General features: G+C 43.3%; 1 protein-coding gene across 1 annotated transcript; it reads right to left on the bottom strand.

Annotated features, from left to right (window-relative positions):
• Positions 1 to 529: 529 nt before the first annotated feature.
• Positions 530 to 23,336, bottom strand: LOC122923940 (myc box-dependent-interacting protein 1-like; the record flags this gene model as incomplete). The annotated part of the gene is made up of 8 exons (XM_044274825.1): positions 530 to 2,336; positions 7,925 to 8,026; positions 8,250 to 8,357; positions 8,850 to 8,927; positions 11,007 to 11,114; positions 16,458 to 16,586; positions 21,772 to 21,934; positions 23,269 to 23,336. Coding segments are annotated over 8 exons (864 nt in total), but the record flags the coding sequence as incomplete, so codon positions are not given.
• Positions 23,337 to 24,347: the final 1,011 nt, after the last annotated feature.

The raw sequence follows: 24,347 nt of genomic DNA, 5'->3' as shown, positions 1-24,347 counted from the left end.
AGGCACCACCAATCATAGTCCCTGGGCAGCAGATTGTGCCGTCTGCTGCCCAGAAACAATGATTCTGTATGGGGATGAGTGATCACAAAGAAGATCCCTCATACTGGGAAGGAGATCGCTGCAGGTAAATGTGTCTCCTCCATTGAACGAGCAGCCAACCGTCAGGAAGGAATCGGCTGTAACATCGGGACGTTTAAACTCGCCTTTATTTTTTTATTTTTACCCCAGGGTTCTCAAGTCATATTTTGACCTGTAATGATAATTACCCCTGTGGCTCTACAAATTCTGAAATCCTGATATGAGGGGTCTTCTGAGGGACATTACAACTGCACGGACCACCTGGAGCAAGGCACAGGCTTCGACCAGAACCAACCTAGCTGCTGCCATGTATCTTTACTGGGATCCAGCCCACTGAAGCGAATATTTGGCGCATATATTCTGTGGCCCTTTCCATGAAACATTTGGACAGCTCAGGTTCACATGTAAAAAAAAAACAACTGATTAATAATTCAAAAGCGAAAGCCGGTCGTCATGGTGACAGCACAACTGGATATATTTTAATTACAAACATCACAAGACAAGAGAGTTCCAATCTCAAACGTATCATACAGAACAATATAGCACTGGGGGGACCAAGGAGAATGGCTGGACGGATTCTTAATATTTTTTATACAATTTTTTTTCTCAATGATGATATAGAAAAATATAGACTACCATGAAAATTGCCAGAATTTAGACTTCCTAAGCCCCTGAATAAGGAGATGGCGTGATCCTATGTCGCCATTGGTTAGGACCCTCAAGTACAAGATGTGGGAACATGCAGCTTCTATACCATGAAGTGCCCGTCAGAATGTATCACATTGGGTCCCAGTGAGAAATATAAACTCTCATGCAGTCGATGATATGGAGAATTGTGAACCATATTGAATAACTCGGCCCCACAACCAAATATGCGCATTTTACAGGATTTAATAAATATGGTCTTGCTGATTTTTTGCCCTAATTTTTGCAACTTTTAAAAACATTAAAATGATACAATTTGAAATGTTGAATCGCAGAGCCCAGGCTACTGAAAGCCTCCCGCTCACTACATAGAACACAATATATACTACTTCTTACCCCTGAACTTTATTTCTCATATATATATATATATATTTTTTTTTTTACTTTTCCTTTTGACTTATGGGAGGCACAGAAACAAGTCTATGTGGCATGGAGAGACAGTCTACTGCACAGCAGACAGGACCTTCTGTTCCCATTTCATGGTACTGACATAGTGGTCACCCAGACGTGGAGAAGGATGGGAACCAACACTACATAGAGTCTACTAATTATACCAGGTCTACTGCTCTGGAGTTTTAAAAATATGTCAGGAGGCAAATAATCCGGACTGTGGAAAGTAGGATGAGAAAAATGATGCATAAATTATGGAATTTCCTGCCCTGAGCTGCGTACGTCACAGTATATAAAAAAAACCACCCACATTCATAATCACGCCCTATAATCTGATGCAGAGCTGTCCAAATATTTTATGGGTTTAGTAGTGCAGTGGAGAGTGCATGAGCAGACACAGGTGGAGGCAACCACAGTACAGCGCAAGCGTCGCCATCATTATGTCTTGTCCAGTTACCAGTGAGCGTCATTGTTGCTATGGTGACACAGATTTTATAATGATTATGCAGATATAATAATGTTACGAGGTTCGTATTTGTTATCCCGAGCATGATACTAATGGATGGCACGCTATATCCAAAGTAAATGACCATTCCACAATACCTCTGAATCTAGCGATGCACAGTGGGGGTAGCCATATTGGATGAGAGCACGCCTATAAACTCACTGGTGACATCACTAGTAGACAGTCGGACACACATCGGCCAGCTCCACCGTAATAGGTACACCCTATACAATTTAGGCTCTACTTGTTTATTTTTTTAATTTGGCTTTTTTGTTTTGTTTTAAATAGCATCCAAAAACATGGGGACCCTCCGGAAACCAATCAACCTGTAACAGACTAACGATCGACCTAATCTCGTCCGCTTGTGGAAATGGGGCACAAACACACACTGTTTAGCATTCCAGGAACGGTATCTATTGACTATACTTGTGCCTATTATTGAACTGAACCTTTAAGTTGACACTTGTAGGGTTAATTGTTCATAGGGTAGATGTGGTTTGATAATTTTCACAGAAAATTTGCAATATATCCCCGAGGTAAAGGGCCTCCCTCACTGGTATTTCTCTGTAAAGTTTTCTGGGAAGACTCCTTTGTGTTGATCAAAATCCTTGTTCTGAAGCCAGTCGCTCTCCTTAATTCCCATCAGCCAACCTTCATCCTGGAAGAGACAATGACAGAAGAAGTGACTTCACCGCAGGACATTTTGGTTCTTGTGTTCTTTTCTAACTGTAGCTCCCACATTGCCTCCATGTACAACCTAAGACATAATAAAAGTTAGAGGATGTGCCTGCACGAATTCCAATTCAATCTGCAGGCAGCATGTTGTAGAACAGGAGGAGATGAGCAGATTGAAATATAGTTCTATGGGAAAAATATTCAGTAAAAATGTATAATTTATAAATTTACATTCTTCTCTTTCTGACTTCATTGTTCATGAGGGGGGTGTCATCAGTGACTGACAGCTACGTCTGTATACAGGCTTACACAGAGAATGCAATCAATCACTGATAACACCTCCCCATGTACAGCTGTCAGTGACTGGCGGCTATCTATGTATACACACTTACACAGAGAATGCTATCAATCACTGATAACACCTCCCCATGTACAACTATCAGTGACTGGCAGCTATATATGTATACACACTTACACAGAGAATGCAATCAATCACTGATAACACCTCCCCATGTACAGCTATCAGTGACTGGCAGCTATCTATGTATACACACTTACACAGAGAATGCTATCAATAACTGATAACACCTCCCATGTACAGCTATCACTGACTGACAGCTATCTATGTATACACACTTACACAGAGAATGCTATCAATCACTGATAACACCTCCCATGTACAGCTATCACTGACTGACGGCTATCTATGTATACACACTTACACAGAGAATGCTATCAATCACTTATAACACCTCCCCATGTACAGCTATCAGTGACTGGCAGCTATCTATGTATACACACTTACACAGAGAATGCTATCAATAACTGATAACACCTCCCATGTACAGCTATCACTGACTGACAGCTATCTATGTATACACACTTACACAGAGAATGCTATCAATAACTGATAACACCTCCCATGTACAGCTATCACTGACTGACAGCTATCTATGTATACACACTTACACAGAGAATGCTATCAATCACTGATAACACCTCCCCATGTACAGCTATCACTGACTGACGGCTATCTATGTGTACACACTTACACAGAGAATGCTATCAATCACTTATAACACCTCCCCATGTACAGCTATCAGTGACTGGCGGCTATGTATACACACTTACACAGAGAATGCAATCAATCACTGATAACACCTCCCCATGTACAGCTATCACTGACTGACGGCTATCTATGTATACACACTTACACAGAGAATGCTATCAATCACTTATAACACCTCCCCATGTACAGCTATCAGTGACTGGCGGCTATGTATACACACTTACACAGAGAATGCAATCAATCACTGATAACACCTCCCCATGTACAGCTATCACTGACTGACGGCTATCTATGTATACACACTTACACAGAGAATGCTATCAATCACTTATAACACCTCCCCATGTACAGCTATCAGTGACTGGCGGCTATGTATACACACTTACACAGAGAATGCAATCAATCACTGATAACACCTCCCCATGTACAGCTATCACTGACTGACGGCTATCTATGTGTACACACTTACACAGAGAATGCTATCAATCACTGATAACACCTCCCCATGTACAGCTATCAGTGACTGGCAGCTATCTATGTATACACACTTACACAGAGAATGCAATCAATCACTGATAACACCTCCCCATGTACAGCTATCACTGACTGACGGCTATCTATGTATACACACTTACACAGAGAATGCTATCAATCACTTATAACACCTCCCCATGTACAGCTATCAGTGACTGGCGGCTATGTATACACACTTACACAGAGAATGCAATCAATCACTGATAACACCTCCCCATGTACAGCTATCACTGACTGACGGCTATCTATGTATACACACTTACACAGAGAATGCTATCAATCACTTATAACACCTCCCCATGTACAGCTATCAGTGACTGGCGGCTATGTATACACACTTACACAGAGAATGCAATCAATCACTGATAACACCTCCCCATGTACAGCTATCACTGACTGACGGCTATCTATGTATACACACTTACACAGAGAATGCTATCAATCACTTATAACACCTCCCCATGTACAGCTATCAGTGACTGGCGGCTATGTATACACACTTACACAGAGAATGCAATCAATCACTGATAACACCTCCCCATGTACAGCTATCAGTGACTGGCAGCTATCTATGTATACACACTTACACAGAGAATGCTATCAATCACTGATAACACCTTCCCCATGAATAATAAGTCAGAAAAGGAGAGAAATAATGATTTGGGGCATTCTGGCCACAGACTGTACAGGGAAACTTCCTGGTAGGCCGATACCCAGGGGGCTCGTCTGAGCCCTCCACACAGCAGCCATCCAGGTTAGTGATGATCTGACCCTCCACTCCCGACTCCTAAATTCAACAGTTTTGCCATCCTGAGGCAACTCTAGTAGGACTGCTTACAAAACTGGGCCACTTTTATTCTGCTCCTCTGTGTAAATTACTTATTTTATGGAATCTTTTCCCAAAAAAGTATATAATCAATCTCCTCAGCTTCTCCTGTGCTATAACATGCTGCCTGTAGATTGCATTGTATTTTATGGTCACAGATCCTCTTTAATGCCCCTCCAATGGCAATGACTTTAATATTGTCAAACCTCACTCATTTTAGGACCATCAGATATTCTAAACGGTGTTCATAATGGGGCACATGAATCAGTCTATTATGCTCATTTATTATTAGTTATTTTATGCACTTCTATAGCGCCGACGTATTCCACAGACATCAGCATCAAGCTGTCCCCAATGGGGCTCAAATTCTAAGTTCCCTATCAGATGTCTTTGTGAGAGGAAACCAGAGAACCCAGAGGAAACCCACGCAAAGAACCGGTAGAACATACAAACACCATGTAGATGTTGTCCTTGGTCAGAATTGAACCCACTGAGCTTCTGCTAAACACTGAGCCTTTTAACCACTGAGCCACCGTGCTGCCCATATCCCAGCAAACTGTATATGTTTATGGATATAAACCTTTTTCTCATTCTGATATTTTATGCCATGACTAAAGGTGTTGTGGTCACCTGTCATTGAACTTGTTTTTAATATTTTTTCTACTGTCCGGATATTTAATAAATAAATTTTATATTCCAAGAGTGCTGGATCAGTCTGGCTACTAAAGTAAAATGGATCAATAACACTGGAAAGTAATATCCTGTGGTTACCAAAGTACTGCGTCACATATTCCTCAAACACAGACAGCTGATGCTTTCATACATGGGTGTGGCTACACAGCTACAATGTTGCAACACATGTATCAACAAGACAGTTCACTGGCCCTGCAAAATCTACAGCATACTGTAAAGGCTTTTCTCAAACTCAGGATTCTGTCACCAGGTTTCACCCCTGTCAGCTAAACATATGCTGATGTTCAGGGCCTCATCAGGATTCCTAATGTGGGTTTCTAAATGAGATCCGTAGCCTTATTTTGCTAAAAAAAAAAAAACTGGTTTTACTAACCTGTCACTCAAAGAAATAAGGCGCCCAAGGGGATGTCAAGGGATGCAAGGTGTCGGCTGCACCCACCGCCGTTCGTGTCCTTTCCAGACTTCTGCACCGTCTCCTAATCCTCTGTGCCTCCTCTCGCTCGCCCTCCCTCCCCCCTCCTCCTCCTCCCTCCTCCTGCTGTAAGATCTCGCGCGTGCGCACAGGGCTCTGAGAGGCTGGCGCCAGAGTGCAGGTCATACCTGGGTTGAGCGAAGTGCCGCCGCATGCGCACTTCGCTTTAAGAAGCCAAATCGAGAAGTCCGCACGGGTGCATCAGGCAGAGCCCTTGGTGCATCAGGCAGAGCCCCATACAGCAGGAGGAGGGGGGAGGGAGGGAGAGCGAAAGGCGGCACAGAGGATTAGGAGGCGGTGCAGAAGTCTGGAAAGACGGCGCTGGGCACAAACGCGGTGGGTGCGGCCGGCACCTTGCATGCAGTAACATCCCCTTGGGCACCTTATTTCTTTGAGTGACAAGTTAGTAAAACCAGTTTTTTTAGCAAAATAAGGCTATGGATCACATTTAGAAGCCCACATTAGGAATCCTGATGAGGCCCTGAACATCAGCATATGTTTAGCTGACAGGGGTGAAACCTGGTGACAGAATCCCGAACCCCAACAGGTCATATGTATGTGATATCTGGATGGGTCACTCACATTAAATAGCCTGGAGTAGTATATTTTGGTGCCAGAGAGAGGGAAAGATTTCACTCCAGTGGAGCGAGGCACTCGGCAAGTATGAGTTGTTATTTCTTTCTAGCATAATGCATTTTGGAGGAATTGTGAGGGACGGCATAAGGGCAACCATTTTGTACATGTATTTATTTTATATCGATCTAACAAAATCTTTAACATACTTTCACACTCGCGTTTTGTGCAGATCTGTCATGATCGGATCCGTTTAGATAATACAACCGCCTGCATCTGTTCGGAACCGTTTGTATTATCTGTAACATAGCCATGACGGATCCGTCTTGAACACCACTGAAAGTCAATGGAGGACGGATCTATTTTCTATTGTGGCAGATTGTGGCAGTGAAAACGGATCTGTCCCCATTGACTTATATTGTGTGCCAGGACGGATCCATTTGGCTCAGTTTCGTCAGACGGACACCAAAACGCTGCAGGCAGCCTCCAGAGCGGAATGGAGACGGAGCGGAGGCAAACTGATGCATTCTAAGTGGATCCTGATCCGTTTTGGACAGCTTGTGAGATCCCTGAACGGATCTCACAAACGGAAAGCCAAAACGCCAGTGTGAAAGTAGCCTTAATAGGAAGGGGATTGTGAAAGAAATCCATGTTGTATCCTGTGGAGTAAAGCATATAAATACCACAGTTGGGCCCCTCCTCACCCTATGCTAATCTAGACCTATTAACTCAAGGCGGAATGTTTTTGTCTCCACTAAATGACACTTTTACTGCTTTTTGTGATAAGATGTGTATATATATATATTCACTGCTCGCTACAATAAAGGGGGGGAAGTCATCAGGAGAAACAAACCTTAAGGTACTATTACACCAGCAGATTACGATAAACCATCAAAGATGTAGCGACTTGTTAACGACAAAAATTTAGCCTATTATACACATGTAATCGTTCGCACTTGCGGTCATTATTCGTTCACTTTTAAAATTGTTCCTTGTTATTATATGTAAAGCTGGGGGACAGATGCTTGGTCAAGAGACATGTATGAGATTGTTAGCGATTAGAAGACTCCATATTACACGAATGGATCTATTAATGAGGAGCAATAATTTTTTAGAATGCTGAAAGATCACAATGGACGAGAAACAATATGTCACTCATTTTTTAATCATACTTATTACATCACAATATTCTCATTCATTTTCGGTCGCATGCACGAGACTCTGTACGATATTCCATGTAATAGGGCCTTTATATGTGTCTCTGTATTGTCATTATTAGGACACCGCATCACATCAGAAGGACGATTTCGACCACAGAATGAAGGATTCATTGGAAAGTTCCTAACTTGGCCACTGCCATATCTATAGATGCGATTTTGTAAGGTCCACTCTCCCTGTGCTCACCTGTTCCTCTGGGTTTTCAAACTGAGTTACTAGAACAATTTCTCCAGACTTCAAGTTTAGCTCATCATTGTCAGTTGATCCGTAGTCATGTTGGGCCCGAACCTGAAGTGGAAAAAACATAAATGAACCAAAATGCGTCAGGTCAGAAAACATCTCTTTATGGTCATGCTATTGCATTTACATATATCACACTTATGATGGATTTTCCAGACTAACCGGTACAATAATCCCAATAGTTTGGAAAATAAAGGCTTTCTCCAATGATCTAGAAAAAAAATAATACTGTTGAATGTGAATCCGAGTTTCCAGCTGACGTCATTCTTACCTTATACAGGAATCCCGGAGGCATGGTCTTCGGAGGGGTGCTCTCTACAGTACCATTCACGGTAGCAGAGATAGTCTCTACGACCACAGCTGGTAGAGAACTGGACTGCTGCAAACCAATGAGAATATAGAAATATATCACATTCGTATGCTCCCCAAAACTGGTGGCTCCTAACAGAGATCCAAAAATTCACTAAACTGAAAAACCTGATTCCAATTGGCACAAGCTTCCTCTTTCTCCTCCTGAAAACTCTTCCCGTCCCTGGGCTATATCAGCAATAAGAACATTATTCCTCCAAATCCAGCTTTAATTTTTATAGCAGGGGTTAGAGAATGGAGGAAGAAGGAACATGGCCGATATAGTTGGTAGGAAGGCCAATGGCCCTATGATACGCTCAGCTGCCAGGACATAGAAAGATGAACTCTTCATTACGTTATTTAAATTGTGTCTCCGAAATGTTGGTTGTCTACTCTAGAATAATGTAATGTTATGTCTGATAATCTGGAAGCTCCGTCTACAGACCTGTGAACGCCAGACTGTTGGCTGCTCAGTGACTGGCTGCAGTTCTAAAGGGCCCCATACAGATCAGGTGCGACTTACATTAGAGTCTTTCTCCTCAGGGGCCGGTTTGACCTCAGCTTCATTTTTAGATGTTGTGTCCGGAGCAGGTTCTGAAGGCTGAAAAAGAATGTTGGTTAATTAGTCTTTAAGTCACAGGAATGTTCCTCAACCGAGACTCCAGAAATAAAGTCACGAGGAACAGAAGTAATGTCCGACATGTTCATACTCTGGAGAAATCCAGGGTTAATGGGGCAAACTATGGGCGCACTCAATGACATGCTCTGGAATGGATTTGATAAAAATTTGAGAAATTCGAGGCAAGGAGAGAATTGCCAGGAAAAACATGGATTATGTTGTTTGTTGGAATCTCAGAATAAGCTCCATTTTCAAAAGAAAAAATGTTTATCTCACGCGTATTAACTCCTCCTACACACCATAACCCCTCCCATGAATACCATAACCCCTCCCATATAGATTTATTACATCTTATCATTATTATTTATTATTAAAGTGTCATACATTCCATAGCGCTGTACATCATACCAGAACTCCTCCCCAGGGGTCACATAAATCCCCCTATAGATGTCAGGATTATTTTCATTGTATCTTTCCCAAAAACCCAAACGCCTTTCTTAAACTGAAAACCTCTTCTATGTGATAACTCCTCCCACAAGCATAACCCCTCCTCTAAAATACGTAAGGCCTCCCACAAACATAACTACTCCTCTAAATGACATAATCCCTCCCCAAAGACAATCTGCCCTGTAACTGCCATAGCTCCTCCTACAAACATAACTCCTATAAAGGACTTACTTCCTCCCACAAATATAGTACTCCCTGTTAATTATATAACTCCTCCCACAAACAAAACCTCTCCTCTAAATTTATATAACTCCTCCCACAAACATAACTGCTCTCACATTAATAGACCCCACTTCCTCAGGCAGGTTATCAGATTCCATATCTTAAGCTGGTCACAACCTCTACCACTGCCATACCATACCATAAACCATGGTCATTAATGAAACGCGTTATAATTAGTCCCTATCCATGGACGTTTGTTCCATCAGCCCTTTTCCCAAATATAATGACTAATCAGGATCAGCTTGACCACACAAACCCAGATCTATTCAAGCATTAGGATAGGCTACGGCCATTCAACCTTTAGGGTAGACGTAATGGGCGTTATTGACCATTATCTTCCATCTCCATTGACTAAGAATCCCCCCAAAAATGAACCTTTTTAGGGGTAATACAATAGTATAATACAGTATGTATCAATATATAATAATTGTGGTTAAATATTCTGCAGGTAAGAACATTGTTGCAACATTAATAACACTGTCCTCAGCTGCCATGTTCTATGGTTAGGAATGGGGAAGGGCACTGGAGCAAAAGCTCAAACCATTATGTTTTTATACTGAACAGATGCCTGCTGAGCCCACCAGGTTACCAGGCAACCTGGCCACAAAAACGTGGGGAAGTTATGACACTGATGACATCATAAACACATTGGGGCAGACTCCATGTAAATACATGGGTCACAACACTGGACAGCTCTGAGTCAACCAGGACTTCACACGTAGCCCAGATCTATGGTAGCCCATATACCACTTTCAATGTATATGGGGGACAGAAGAACCCATTGGTAGACTGCACGACATGGACCATCTCTAGACAAATAAGGACTGGCAAATTGGCTTTTTAGCAGATTCCAGGGGAGTGGCTGGATATAGATGTAGCAGTCACATCTGGGCCCGATGCTTGAGGTCCCTGTGCCATATAAGACACCAGTACTGTAAGTGACACACAGTAGGTTGAGGGCCCTGTTACAAATTTTGCATTGGTGATGTGTCCAAATTATTGCTCTGGAAGATCCTGTTTTTCTACCTGAAGAGGAAGCAGTGGTGGTTTTCTGCATTCACTCACCCCATACCCCTTTACTAGCGAAAATTCAAGTTTGGCCAGAAATTTAGGAGAAAAATAAGGTCAAGCATGATATTGGCCACCAATTATGAGGTGTATTGCAGCTCTGGTCAGAAGAGTCTACATGAATATCAATGGTCAGTCTGCCTCTATTAGGTTAGGTTCCAGATTGTTGGCCAATATGTCTGGTATTACAACACTGGTTTTCTGGCGATCAGCTGGACACTATGCCTATAATAAATACAACATATAACTATAAGGTCTACTTACTTGGTCAAACTCACTAGGCTGACTGGACCAGTCTACTACAAAAGTGGCATCAGCACTGTAATCGTCCTGGTCCAAGCCCCCAGTTGGATACTGTTCGGGCTTGCAGCCCTTAAGATAGATTATGAGAAGATAGTAATAGGAGAAGAAAAGGGCAGGGAAGGAAATAAGAACAGACAGTGAGGTCAACATGAAGATCTATGTGAAGGCTCTCTTATAGATGAACTGTTGACTATTCTCAATGCTACGACAGATCCTTCACAAAAATATATCTTTTATATTTAATTTCTAGGATATTAATTAATCAATACCCAAAACCTATAAAACTAAGGACAGGAGAAGCTTGAAGACACGTTCAATGGGAAGACAACACAGCCCAAAGGGGAATGTCCTATAACTAAAAAAGGTCACTTGACAAAGGCCCCATTGAGAGGGCTGAAACGTTGCCTGAGAATAAACGGGTCACCATCTTTTATCACAATTGGAGTGCTAGTGGATATTATAAAAAAGGTGTAGAGGTTCTAATGGTACTTGGGTCCTATGACAAGTCTGCCACATAAAAGGGCCACAGTCGTATAGATGCAATGTGCTGGTCAGGGTACCCCTGGTTAGAGGTTTTATTTAGTGGACTTTCAAGTGAAATCTCATGTCCAAGAAAATGAAACAATGTAACAATTTTATATGGACAGACTTAGTAGAGGGGTCCCCAAAACAAAGTTCAAACTAGGCTTCTCATTATAGGATTGTCACCAAGGGAAGAAGAGCATGGCAGGTCTTCTGTCGAGGGGAGTCCTGGACAGGTTCTTATCCCTAAATAACAAAGGGCATGGACCTCTTCTCTCTGGCGGACTGATGTCTGCTACATGGGCTGCCTCTATGAAATGAACACCTTTGGATACATTTATTTTTACCTTAAATCAATGGATCAGAATCAACCACCAATGCATTATATTTCTGAAACTGGGTGACAACCAATGGCTGCCAGTATAGTGACAACCAATGGCTGCCAGTATAGACCCCATAGGGTTTACACATGGCCTTCCTAGAGTTCTGTTATGCATCTCCCACCTTCTGCAAATTTTCAGGGGTCTCAGAAATCTGACAAACAAACCCAATGGGAATTGTAATGTAATAGAGAACCAGCTGAACAGAACAGAGGAGGACTCAGGGCTGACATTTACTGGATATTTCTAAACAATGGTGGGGAGAAGTTCTATATTATCATTACTTGTGGTATTTTATTATTATTTGGCTATCTCAGCTATACAGGTGTGCAGACAACAAGATGCTCTCAATCATGTTTAATTAGATGCCATCTAAGGTCACCGGACTCTACATCCACGGCTCCTCTGCCTGGGACACCGGCCAAGCTTCCACTTATATCCATTTGACCATAGGCATTTTTTATTAAGTCGGGTAAAAAGAGAACTATGCAAGGACCTCTGTGAGCAAAGGTCCATGACTCCGGCAAGCTTAATACCTAGGAGCCATGATTAATAAGCATAGCCTGGTTACTTACACATTATACTTGTTTTAATAGTTCATTCAGAGAAAAAATTGATTATTTTTCTAGAAAAAATATCATTTGTAGTATTCTTGTTTATTTAAGGAATTTTCCAGACAATCCTAGATGATCCGTGCTGTACACGGGAACCTCAACACAGGCCACTGAATATAGAAATTATTGCCAGGAACTCATTGAGCCTCATTCCTGTCATGCCTGGTAAATCTCTTAGCAAAACAGATCCAAGGGAGATAATGCAACGTGACAAAGGTGCAGAAGTAACTGATGAGGACAGTAGTCTGGCCTGGCTTTGGGGGGGGGGGGGGGGGTGCTGCTTAGGTACAGACCAAGATCCTGCTGTCTAAGGAGACCCAAAGGCCTTCTGCTAGGTATGCAGCAGTAATACTATAATGGGAAGTACACAATGCACTGGTATAATGGATGGGATACACCTAGAACTTGCATGGGAAGTTATTGCATGGGATGTGGTGGTTGGGTTGGGGAGCTGGTGCACATTTTGCAAACCTCTGGCAGCTAATTTAGAGTCTAAAAGATCCCCAAAAAAGTGAATGCTTCCTTTTCCAACATCGTTAAAAAAAAAAATCTCATAATTTCAAATCATAGAGAAAATAGGAAGAACATTTTGGCTAAATTACGTCCACTGTAGTAGAGTAGAAACATGAGAATCTTCCTTTTTTACTTCCTCAGACACTGCGTAACATATAAGACCAAAGCAGGTTATGAGACCACTCGCTTGGTCCAAGTGCCTAAGTTTAGGTGGAGGAGGAGCTGGGATGAAGAGATCATGAGGATGGACCTTTTGATTGCAAACATAAAATGTTCCTCCCACATCCAGGACATGGAGCTTATCCATGGACATAACCAGAGGAGACCAAACACCAAGGAGAGGTCAATCAGCATCAGACAACAGACATGTAGAATTGCAGTGGAAGGGAAATTATGTAATTGTGTAACCTGGCGACTCATATCTGATTAACCCCTTCAGCTCCTGTTTCAATATCAGTCAATGCTCATGTCCTGCTCAACAAAAGTAATAGAACCCCTATATTATTGGTAAAGCAGAAGAACTGAGACAGATGAGCACATTGTGACCCCAACTGTCGCTGGTTACACTACGGTATACAACCACATGCTGAGGTCTCACTGCCTGTAGTAGGAATGGAAGATTTGTGAGCACACGACAGGGTGGGTTACGGAGTTAGTCGGGTTTCTTACCTCCCACAGGTCCCACGACAGAGGCTGATATGCAGCAAGAATGGAAAGAACAGACACATATTTATCCTGATAGCAAATAACCTCCCATGACAGTTTCATATGACTTGTCTTCTATCTGCCTGACCATTGTCCATCTGCTCAATATCCATCCTATAGGCCACATGTGTCCCTCAGATTAATCTCCCCACCCCATCATCATCATCCCCCCATGTACTAGGAGCTCACTGTTACCTGTCTAATATCATCCATCCTCCCATCCATCAACCCACCAATCCATTTAACCCTCCATCCAGGTATCTACCAGTCCATTCACCCATCTATCAATCCACCTATCTATTCATAACCCACCCATCCACTCACCCTGCCATCTATCTACCCATTAATCCTCCCTTTATTCACTTACCCATCCACACATCCATTCATTAACCCACCAATCCACTTAACCATCCATACAAATATCTATCCACCCATCCAAGAATCCATCAATTTACTAACCGATATATCCACTTACCCACCATTAATCATTTATGCATCCACTTATCCATCCATACATCTTAGGCATCTATCTATGCTCTCATACATCTATGCATTCACCCACACATCCACTTGCATCCACTTACCCATTCATCACCCGATGTATACGTTCACTTACTCACCTATCCACTTAAACATCTATTCACCCATCTATCCATCTTCCCAATCACCAACCCAAACAACCCCCCCAACCCCAATTTACCAATGCACCCAATTACCCCCCATCCATCTAAGACTCATTAGCTTCTCTATGTGCTCTGGTTAGGGAGGACACCACAAACCTGAGGAGGACCTGCTGGGGCTGCACTTGAACTGGAGTCAGGTTTGAGAGGATCAAAGTCCAGATCCAGAAGACTGGGCTCTTCTGCCTGGGGCCACACAGCCTCAAACTTTGCAGCACAAAGAAAACGGTTAGTAGAAAGTTAGACAGAAGTTAATAGGGATAAGCAGATAAAGACCCTGGAGAACTCAAGTGCCAGGTGCTATAGACCTTTCTACGAAGAAAATCCAACCAGCCCACCTTTAAACGTGGCACACGGGAAGAACAGAAGACTGAGGAACTAAGAGCATGCAAGGAGATCTCCAAAGACATCGTGATACCCTGATACATCGTCTGTACAATGTGTTGAGCCTTCGGATTTCATAGACAATAGTCAGTGAAGGGACTGACCAATGTACATAGTCAGTGGTCCACTGGTTACAAGGTCTTTAAGTCTTCTGGATCGTCATAGTCCTGGCTTTTTACTTACACGTTGGGATTAGATAGGGGTGAAAATTGTTGGGATTTTGCAAGAAACCCTGAGGAGCAATGGCGTGATCTCCTAGAATGTCTATGACTTGTGTATAGATAGAGAAGATGTGAGGTTAATCTGCTTCATTCATGAAGTCTGCTCTACCTGCAAGTGAAGCCTCCTGCATGACGTCATGACCTGAGCGTAACAGATCTATGGGAGCATCTGTAAACCATTATTTAAAGCATAAAAACCATATGCGCAATAAACAACAAGCAACGACTAAAGCATGCAAACAGTTAACGCCAGACGTGCACAGGTGACGGGCTCCAGCGGACAGTGGCCCCTCGTAATTAGGAGACAAGCAGCAAAAATTCCACTTGTCCAGGACACAACAGTCCACCATCGGGGTATAGGGTGCAGGACTATGGAAAGTCTACTTTTTTACCCTTATATTCTCCATCCCAAACGGAGGAAGTACCAACAATAAAGCGTGGGACAGGCGCCTCAAACCCCGAGGCATAGCTAGTTACCAGTTAAATGATAGACTTTCTACTTTCTCACCTAAAAGACCAAAAATAAGTATCTACTAAGCCTGGGACACATTATAGCAATCATTAGGTCCCAGAGACTGGTGCCCAATGGAGTGGTCGTCCATAGCAGCCAATCAGATTCCAGCACTTTTTTAAATGAACGCTGCTCCCTGATTGGCTGCTGTGTATAGCGGCTCCACTTTCTACCAATTTTGATAAATATCCCCCAATACATTTTTATAGAAAGTTTCCATTGTAGCCAGTGTCCGCTGGAAAAAGAGCTGTGGTCTGCAACCTGTTACTGGTAGGACATGTTGAGAGTTGTAGTTTCAGCTGGATTACAGGTTGCAGGCCATTGTATTAGAGGGCAAAAAAATGGTGTTATTTTAGCAGAGGTGTCACTCCTTATAGGAAGCAGAGACCAGATCTCTAACAATAATCAATGATGGAAAAATCTATCCTATTTATCCAGATCATGGATATACTCCAGTCACACTCAGAGCTGCATTCAGCAGTCTCACAAGTTACAGGACTTGACATTCCCGTGCTGCTCCCTCCTAAGTCAAGGCCAGCTCTGCTGTGGTGTTAGGATAATACCATGCGATGCAGAACGACTAGGTCTCCCTCAATGCAACGCATCAGAGTGCAGTGCATCATTGGAGCTCACTCAGCCAAGTGCAGGAACCTGCATAATGGGAACTGAAGCTCTGGATGTGATTGGAGTATAAGACGTAATAAAATAACATTTGCAGAGTTGCTCAACATTATGTTCAGCAGAGACACCTGGACTACTCAACATTGAAGGACATTGGGTCTGACCCTTCCTGTATTCGTCTGGTCTTCTCCACAAGTGACACCTCCTGCGGTTTTCATGCAAGTGTTAGTAAGTGGAGGGGGGGGGGGGGCAGCCGCTGACCTGTGAGGGAGTGGTCACACTTATCTCGGGCACAAAACTGTCATCAAACAGAGCGATGATATTCTCCTGCTGGATGTCCTTGGAGGGCGTATGTTTTGGTGGTGGCGGAACCGGAGGGCCTTTCCTCAGCTACATGCAAGTAAAATAACAGCAAAGACAATCCACGTGACCCCCCACCCAAAAAGAAAAAGGGGAAAAAACACAAACATACAAAAGTAGAATTAGAAAAAAAAAAGATGACACAAAACTTCAGGGTCCATCACATGTCTGTGACATTCACCGCAGCAATGGATGAACCTTCCACAAAAAATATCAATTAATATTATACACTGACAATAAAGACACAAAGGACAAATCACAATGCACGTCACAAAGCACATGGACTTGTAACACTTTCTATATGATGGAAGGTTCATGTCATGTACAATGTAGCAGTCAGTGTGATCAAAGTTACTATTGGAGATGATGTTACAACTTGTATTATTGTGCACAGGAGGCAGTATTATAGTAGTTATATTCTCGTACATAGGAGCAGTATTATAGTAGTTATATTCTTGTACATAGGAGGCAGTATTATAGTAGTTATATTCTTGTACATAGGAGCAGTATTATAGTAGTTATATTCTTGTACATAGGAGCAGTATTATAGTAGTTATATTCTTGTACATAGGAGCAGTATTATAGTAGTTATATTCTTGTACATAGGAGCAGTATTATAGTAGTTATATTCTCGTACATAGGAGCAGTATTATAGTAGTTATATTCTTGTACATAGGAGCAGTATTATAGTAGTTATATTCTTGTACATAGGAGCAGTATTATAGTAGTTATATTCTTGTACATAGGAGGCAGTATTATAGTATTTATATTCTTGTACATAGGAGCAGTATTATAGTAGTTATATTCTTGTACATAGGACCAGTATTATAGGAGTTATATTCTTGTACATAGGAGCAGTATTATAGTAGTTATATTCTTGTACATAGGAGCAGTATTATAGTAGTTATATTCTCGTACATAGGAGCAGTATTATAGTAGTTATATTCTTGTACATAGGAGCAGTATTATAGTAGTTATATTCTTGTACATAGGAGGCAGTATTATAGTATTTATATTCTTGTACATAGGAGCAGTATTATAGTAGTTATATTCTTGTACATAGGAGCAGTATTATAGTAGTTTTATTATTGTACATAGGAGCAGTAGACACAGAAGATGGCAACAATTAGCACAGCAGAAAGCTTCTGTGTGCCATCTTGACACATGCTTGGAAGCAAATGTAGAATATCAAAAGGGATTTATCCAAAGCTGTTCTTAAACATTTCTTTATGATATGAGCTTGTAGGAATGGTTCCCATACGTTGAGTGAATTGTGCCTTAAAGGCTGCAAATGGTATGTGTCATTTTGTCCTTTTGGCAGTACTAGGAATATAAATTAGCTTGAATGCCAGAAGTAATAATTACTGAGTGAAAGCATTATACGTGTACTGTATATGTGCTGTGTACCAGCAGGTGGCGCTGCTGTTATTCCTTTGTCCAGCTCAGGGTGATGCCCTGTCTCGTCACTGCTGTGACCTCGCACTCAGGTGTGCATGCTTTCTCTAGTTTCCTGATTTTGCAGTACCACACAACTGTCAGACTGACCTGAGAAGTGACTTATTACTGCTGTGCATTGTTGCAGAAATTAGGATTTCTGTAGATATGAGGAAGCAGAAGAGATTTCGGCAGTGCATACAACGTGCTCAGCAGATTAGTATATGCCTCAAGCTCTGTGCCCCTTAGAACCAGCTTTGGCAGCCGCCTCCTCACCACCCAGCCAGGGCACATGCCAGGCTTCATGAAAGAGGTCACAGACTAGAAATCTTCACTGAGAATAATGTTAGTAATTCATGTCTGCAATTATATGTTAATTGTATGTATGCATCTGCAGGGCTCAAAGATGCCAGTATATCAAATGGCAACAATGAGATAGATAGACAAATAAATAGATAGATAGATAGATAGATAGATAGATAGATAGATAGATGGCTTCCCACCCGAAATAATTAAGTACAGTCCACCAGCAATGCAGGCAGCCATAGCAAAACTGTACATTATTGTGCTGAGCGCTGGCTACTTCCCCCAAGCCTGGAACCATGGTGCCATAACCCCAATACACAGAGCGGTGACAGGTATGACCCAACCAACTACCGAGGGATATGTGTCGGCAGCAATCTGGGGAAACTATTTACCAGTATCCTGAACCAGAAAATCTTCGGCTTTCTCACCCAGCAAAATGTGCTCAGTAAAAGCCAAGCAGGGTTCATGCCAAACCACGGCACCACAGACCACGTCTACACCCTGCACCGTCTCATCCAGAGCCATGTCCACAACACTAAGCAGGGAAAGATATACCCTTGTTTCGTGAACTTCAAAAAGGTCTTTGACTCGGTGTGGCACCCAGGATTGCTCCTGAAGCTATTGGAGAGCAGAATAGGAGGAAAGACATATGACATCACGAAAAGCTCCTACACCGAGAACCGATGCAGCGTGAAGGTAAATGCGAGAACAGCTACTTCCAGCAGAGCCGAGGAGACAGACAGGGCCGCAGCCTCAGTCCAACTCTCTTTAACATTTACATCAACGAGCTGGCAGTTTTCCACAGCACCTGGTCTCGCCCTCCATGACACGGAGGTGAAATTTCTCCTGTATGCGGATGACCTTCTCCTACTATCACCAACTGAGAAAGGTCTCCAAGACCAGCTAGTCATTCTGAAGAAATTCAGCACCACATGGGCCCTTCCCATCAGGGAAGGAAAACAAAGTCAGCCAGGCCCCCGACCTTCACGCTACACAACCACCCTCTTACAGCCACCAACAGGTACACCTACCTGGGCCTGATAATTGACCAAACTGGGAGCTTCAAATCAGCCATTAAGGAACTGAAAGACAAAGCATGCAAGACCTTCTACAACATCAGAAGACGACTGTACCACCTCAAAGCACACGTGAGGGTCTGGCTTACAATCTTTGACTCCATCATTGCACCAATCCTCCTGTATGGCAGTGATGTCTGGGGCCATCACACGTACCCTGACTGGTCAAGATGGGATTCCAGCCCAACAGAAATATTCCACCTGGAACGCTGTAAGCATCTCCTCCAGGTCCATCGGAGCACTTCTAACAGTGCCTGTCGAGGGGAGCTGGGCAGATTCCCTCTACACCTTACAATCCAGAAGAGGGCGCTATCATTCTGGGCCATCTACATGATAGTAGTGACCATCACCATAAAGCCTTGCTACACCAAGGGATCCCAGGCAAGGCAAAGCCCCAAAATAAACTTACTGAAACCCAGTCCGACGAGATAATCACCCCGCACCACCTCACAAAAGCCGGGATCAGGAACACAGTAAACAAGAGACAGGAGGAATACGTCAGTGAATGGAGGAAGGAGGCGAGAGCATCCCAGAAGCCGACGGTGTACCGGAGCCTGCAGAAAGACTACAAACTGGCCCCATATCTGGAGAAACTAGGGAACCCCAGAGACCGGAAAATCCTGAGCTGCTACAGACTGAGTGCCCACACCCTGGCCGTTAAATCCGGGCGGCATCGACAGAGCTACATGCCTAGAGAAAGCAGACTGTGCCCGCAGTGCCACCTGGAGGCGGTGGAGGATAAGGCCCACTTCCTGATATACTGTCCCAAATACTCAGCAGTGAGGGACATCCACTTTAGGAGACTCTCTGATCTCTGCCCAGACTTCAGCTCCATGGAGGAGCAAGAGAAGCTGCCCATCCTGCTGGGAGAGGAAGAGAACACTGTGGACATAGCAGCACAATATATCAGTGCCTGCCACAGACCGAGAGGAGCCTTATATGCCATGGACTCCGATACCCTGACCTGGGGTATATCCGCACCCCCCTCCCCCTGTCATGATACGCCACGGACTCCTTTACACCGACCCCGGGTGTGTGCACATTTCTCAACAGCCTATTTCCCACATGTTTGGCAATACTAATGTATAATTTTAGGCCTGCCAATAAAGCTTTATTGATTGATTGATTGATGGATAGATACATAAATAGATATGAGATAGATAGACTGACATATACGAGATAGATAGATAGATAGATAGATAGATAGATAGATAGATAGATAGATAGAACATGACTAGTTTGGTTACTTTGTATCCAAGTGTAGTTTCTTGGAGGTGAACAGAAGACACTTATACACTTGTCTGTACCATGGAGTTGGGTTCAAAGCAATATTGCTTACAATATGCAGCCACAGAGGCAATCCAACAGAAGACAGTACAAGGTGCAAGGGATTTCATATTCCCCTGGTCATACTGTGGATCTATGAGCAGAAACAGAGCAGATCCTGTGAATGTGATCCACTGCCCACATTACATAACCAGCAAACTCTGCAGGAAACCACATTTCAGATGCAGCAGGAGATTAGGAGGAAAGAAGAGACATCAGTCAGTCACCAGCACAGGATGAAGGACGTCAGGAGAAGGTGAAGTCAGAGCTTAAAGCGTCAGAACTTGATTACTGGAGATAATCAAGTGAAATCCTGAAGGGCTACAACCAGTGACATAAGACTATATGTAATGCTTGAGATAATGAGGGATTTACATGATGGCACCAGGAATGATCCACGGACAGGCTCATGGTGGATGACAGAAGAAGGTGACATCATAATGATGGACTGGAAACAGCTACATCTTGGTGGTTGGTGGTCCATGAGCTGCGACTCCAAAGATCCCCGGCAAAAGAAAGTCCTGGTGCTTTCTAGACCACCCAGACTTCTTCCGTAACGTAATAAATTTTAGAACCTCCAACATTAGACCACATGAGAGCTCAGAGATCGAGAAAGACACAAATGTCCTAGTAGCATGCTCTACAAAACACCAAGGCTTCCCAATCGCGGGGATCATTGTGATCGAAACTCATAGACTCCTCCAAGGTTCTCATCTGATCTGTCTAGAGAACATATCACAGAAATCTTGCAAGCTGGACATAGACATCAAGATTTAGCATTATCTTTCCAAGATTTAGGAACACAGTTTAGTCCTACTGCAATATCCATGGTCCAAATGACTTCACGTGGAAAATCACTTGAATCATCACAGCAATCATTGCTTGTGTTGCCCAGATTGCCTCCAACAATGATGAGGAAGCATGTCCAACCAAAGGACCATAATTTAATAGTGGTTTTTTTTGTTCAAATTATCTGGTTGTCTATGGCCAGCTCTATAACCAAACAGGACTCCAAGGATGCACAATAAGATGAAGAACGTTTCTACTGACAGACCCTTTTGGTCTTGGGGTACCTGAGAAGGTGATTTTGACACAACCACAGATGGAGTGTCTACAAAGACCGAGGCGGCAGCAGCTGGTTCCTCATGGTTGGTGGTCTTGGGCTCTGTGCCGGCGGCAGGAGGTCCATCAGGAGGGGAGGATGGAGTCCTATTTGCCTTTGCAGGGCTGGAGTCACTGAGGAAAGAACACAGACAAGTAAAACACAAGCTCCTACGTCTATGGACAACAGGTCGCCTTGTTCCAAGATCCACTTTGCTCTAAGATTTTACAGAACATCTCAGCCATGAGCTGGTAATCAATGCAATGACCCTTCCAAGACCAGAGTCACAGTAAGGGAGATTTACCAAGGCTGAGCGCCATATAGTGCATGTCCTACAAGCATGCAACAGGACAAGGACAAATAGTACTTAGGGTTAAAGTGCAAAGAGCACCTGTACAACCGAAGTCCTCACCCCTTTTTACCATTGTTTGCAAATCTTCATTCCAGAATTATATTATAACAGCATCATGCACAAATCCGAAATAAACCTGAACTCGGGTTATGACACAACAAAAACACAGCATAGAATTTTTTAAACACGGGGCGACGTTTGGACCCTTTATAATTCTAGTACATATGCGGCCCCTGGTACAGATTCTGCATTGGGGTCCAAGATATTTAAAGGGGAAAAAGCATGGCTGAATAAGGCATGTGTGGTATTGCATGTAGCTTAGCCCTATTTACTTTAAAGGAACTGAGCTGCAATACCGAACACACCGAGGTAACAGAGGTGGTCCTAAAAAAAAAAAAAAAAAAAAAAAAAAAAAGCCATTGCTTTTTCAGCAGCTTTCATGATGTTTTCTGGTTTTCCATAGGGCTCATTCACACGAACGTTGCCGCACTGCAGACCGCATTTGCAATACACGGGCACCGTTCCGTGGCCATTCCACATCACGGATGCTGACCCATTCATTTCAATGGGTCCGCAATTCTAGAGATGCGGAACGGAAGAACGGAACCCTACGGAAGCACTACGGAGTGCTTTCTGGGGTTCCGTCCCGTGCTTCTGCACCGCAAAAAGATAGAACTTGCTCTATCTTTTTGCGGAACTGAAGGATCGCGGACCCATTTAAGTGAATGGATCTGCAATCCCCACGCGCATGCCCCACGGACAGTGCCCGTGCATTGCGGACCGCAATTTGCAGTCCACGGCATGGGCACAGGCTTTAAACGAGCCCTTAAAAGGGACATGTAAAAAACTGCATCATTGGCCTTTATAGCTTGCTCTTCAACGATCCGCTTATGTCCACTGCAATGTACGAGTAATAGGACGGATGCTTCCACACAGTCATGCAAATGGGGGGGGGGGGGATAAGTTATATTCACAGCTAAACATACAAGATAAAACATTTGGAGCAGGACAGCATATTATTAGTGCAGATTAACATTTCCTGTATCACACACATTAATTACACGCCCTCCTCGTTAATACGTCATGCAGCCGCTGTCATGCAGCCGCTATCACTACCTTTGCCTCTTTAGTCTCAGGCGGGAGAACAGGTTTTCTTTCTTTCTGTTGGAAGGGGTGAGGGTGGGGGGCAATTACTTTAATGATTGGTAACAATGTAACAAATGACTGTCATGAAATTAGGAAAGTGTAGCAATTACTGCACAAATAAGAAACCACCTTAAAGGGGTTCTAAAAATACTTAAATATTACTTTATTATAAATATATTCCCAAATACCTTTCAATGGATCTTTTTGTCTAGGGAGCAATCTTCAGGAGAAATAAAATGGCCGCCATCCTATTAGTGCACACAAAACCTGTCTGTCACAACTGTGACATGGTCTGGTGGTAGTGGACCGTGACGCTTTAGCCATGCATGCTTGTTGCTGGTGGCAATGTGTAGTTTTTAGCAAGTTTACACAATTCCCCTTTAAGGTTGTTGTCCCTTCCCATTCTGGTGGGTATGGGGTTAAAGTGTCTGAAAGGGGGAGCTGGGTGTAGGCTCTTATAGTACTTGGGTTTGGAGCCTGAGGCTAGTGGGACTTCAGCTTCTTGTGGAGCTGGAGTTATGCTGCCATCCTGGACCTTACCATCTGTCCAGTTTGAGGGCCACCTTGTTGGACATAGATTGTCATCCCTTATGTATCCTCTGTGTTTCCTACCATACCTGTGTTGATGTTTGGTGTGTGTTTATGTTCAGGGTGTGGTGTACGTCTTGTTGTAGCTTCATGTCTGGTCTTTTGGTGTTGTTCATCCAGCACGTATGAAAGGCATTTCCTTGTGTGTTGTGCCTCCGGTGAGGGGGCTCCTGGGTTCCTCAGAGGGGGAACTGTGTTGACCACCTGCCTGTGGAAGTGGGCTCCAGGGTTTCCCGGAGGGGGAACCACTAGTCAGTAGCAGTTGTGGTTTCATCCAGTTGTTCTGGCAGGTAAGTGCTGTTGTTCCAGTGTGTTTTGTTTGCGCTGGGTGCTTACTTGCCAATCTGGTTTATGCCACTGTCTGTTCTTTTTTTGTTGCTAGGCCTGCTGGAGACTCTGGTTCATCCGTGACGTGGATGAACAGGTCGTCTCCTAGCCCTGACATTATTACCAGGGATCTA

Source organism: Bufo gargarizans, unplaced genomic scaffold (assembly GCF_014858855.1).
Source record: "Bufo gargarizans isolate SCDJY-AF-19 unplaced genomic scaffold, ASM1485885v1 original_scaffold_2084_pilon, whole genome shotgun sequence".
Taxonomy (NCBI): Eukaryota; Metazoa; Chordata; class Amphibia; order Anura; family Bufonidae; genus Bufo; species Bufo gargarizans.
This window is presented reverse-complemented; position numbering and strand designations above follow the sequence as displayed.